At 57.6% G+C, this 818-nt stretch overlaps 1 protein-coding gene across 1 annotated transcript in view; it reads right to left on the bottom strand.

Annotated features, from left to right (window-relative positions):
- Positions 1–338: 338 nt before the first annotated feature.
- Positions 339–818, bottom strand: part of LOC103773722 (bifunctional 3'-phosphoadenosine 5'-phosphosulfate synthase 2-like) — a gene marked incomplete at its 5' end in the record, with an annotated part of 4,072 nt that continues 3,592 nt past the window's right edge. Inside the window, one exon of the mRNA XM_008941100.1 lies at positions 339–480. Within this exon, the coding sequence (XP_008939348.1) occupies positions 339–480 (142 nt within the window). The remainder of the gene's footprint in view (positions 481–818) is intronic.

Here is an 818-nt window from a genome sequence, read left to right as displayed (position 1 = left end):
TCCCGCTGCCGAGGCTCCAGCTCTGAACCGGGGGCTGCTGCACGGCCCTGGCGGCAACAGAACAATCCCACCGGCCCGTCTGGAGGCCGTGCTGGGCTTCCTGCAGCCGGGAATGAAGGGCCTGCTGCCCTTCCAGCTCCACAGGGACGCAGCATCAAGGGGAGAAGGACCAGGCTCAAAGTATTTCTGATTAGTTAAAAAAAAAAAACACTCTGACCCAGGTAGGAAAATCCTCCGGTCAGAGCGCTGGAAATGCCACGTAACTGATCTGTGTCATCGGGAATCACTCAATCATTGCTCACTCTTAACAGAAGGATCTCTACGGAGGAGGAGTAGTGTTAATGCTTTTTTTCCAGCGACTGGTAGTACTCGGTCAGGACTTTCCAGGCCTTGGGGGCCATGAAGCCGTCAGGCGGGTTCTCGCCCTCCCGCGCAAGCTTCCTCATGCGTGTGCCCGAGATGAAGTCGAAGTCGTCGTGCCTGCGCCAGACAGAGACGCGGTGAAATCGACACCCGGCCCGGGGCGTCCCCTGCGCAGCGCTCCGGAGCCTCTCGCTTGCGCCTTCAGACGTTGTCTGAGGCCACCAGTGATGGGGCTCCTCTTCCATGAGGAGCTTGAGTTGTATGTAGCATGTCCCCAGCCATGAGAGGCTGTGGTTCTACTGCCACTTACTCCCCAGTTTATGCTTCTTAGCCTCTCTGGTGGCTACAGAGACACATCTTTAGCTTCACGCGACCCATCCTTGGCCTGGCATCAGCTCTTGGTGGTGGGTTTCACAGGTTTTCCCCGCCCCATTCCTCTCTTGAAGAGGAACACC

This window comes from Merops nubicus, unplaced genomic scaffold (assembly GCF_000691845.1).
Source record: "Merops nubicus isolate BGI_N331 unplaced genomic scaffold, ASM69184v1 scaffold41685, whole genome shotgun sequence".
Lineage (NCBI taxonomy): Eukaryota > Metazoa > Chordata > Aves > Coraciiformes > Meropidae > Merops > Merops nubicus.
The sequence above is the reverse complement of the archived record's forward strand: the minus strand, read 5'-3'. Positions and strand labels throughout refer to the sequence as shown.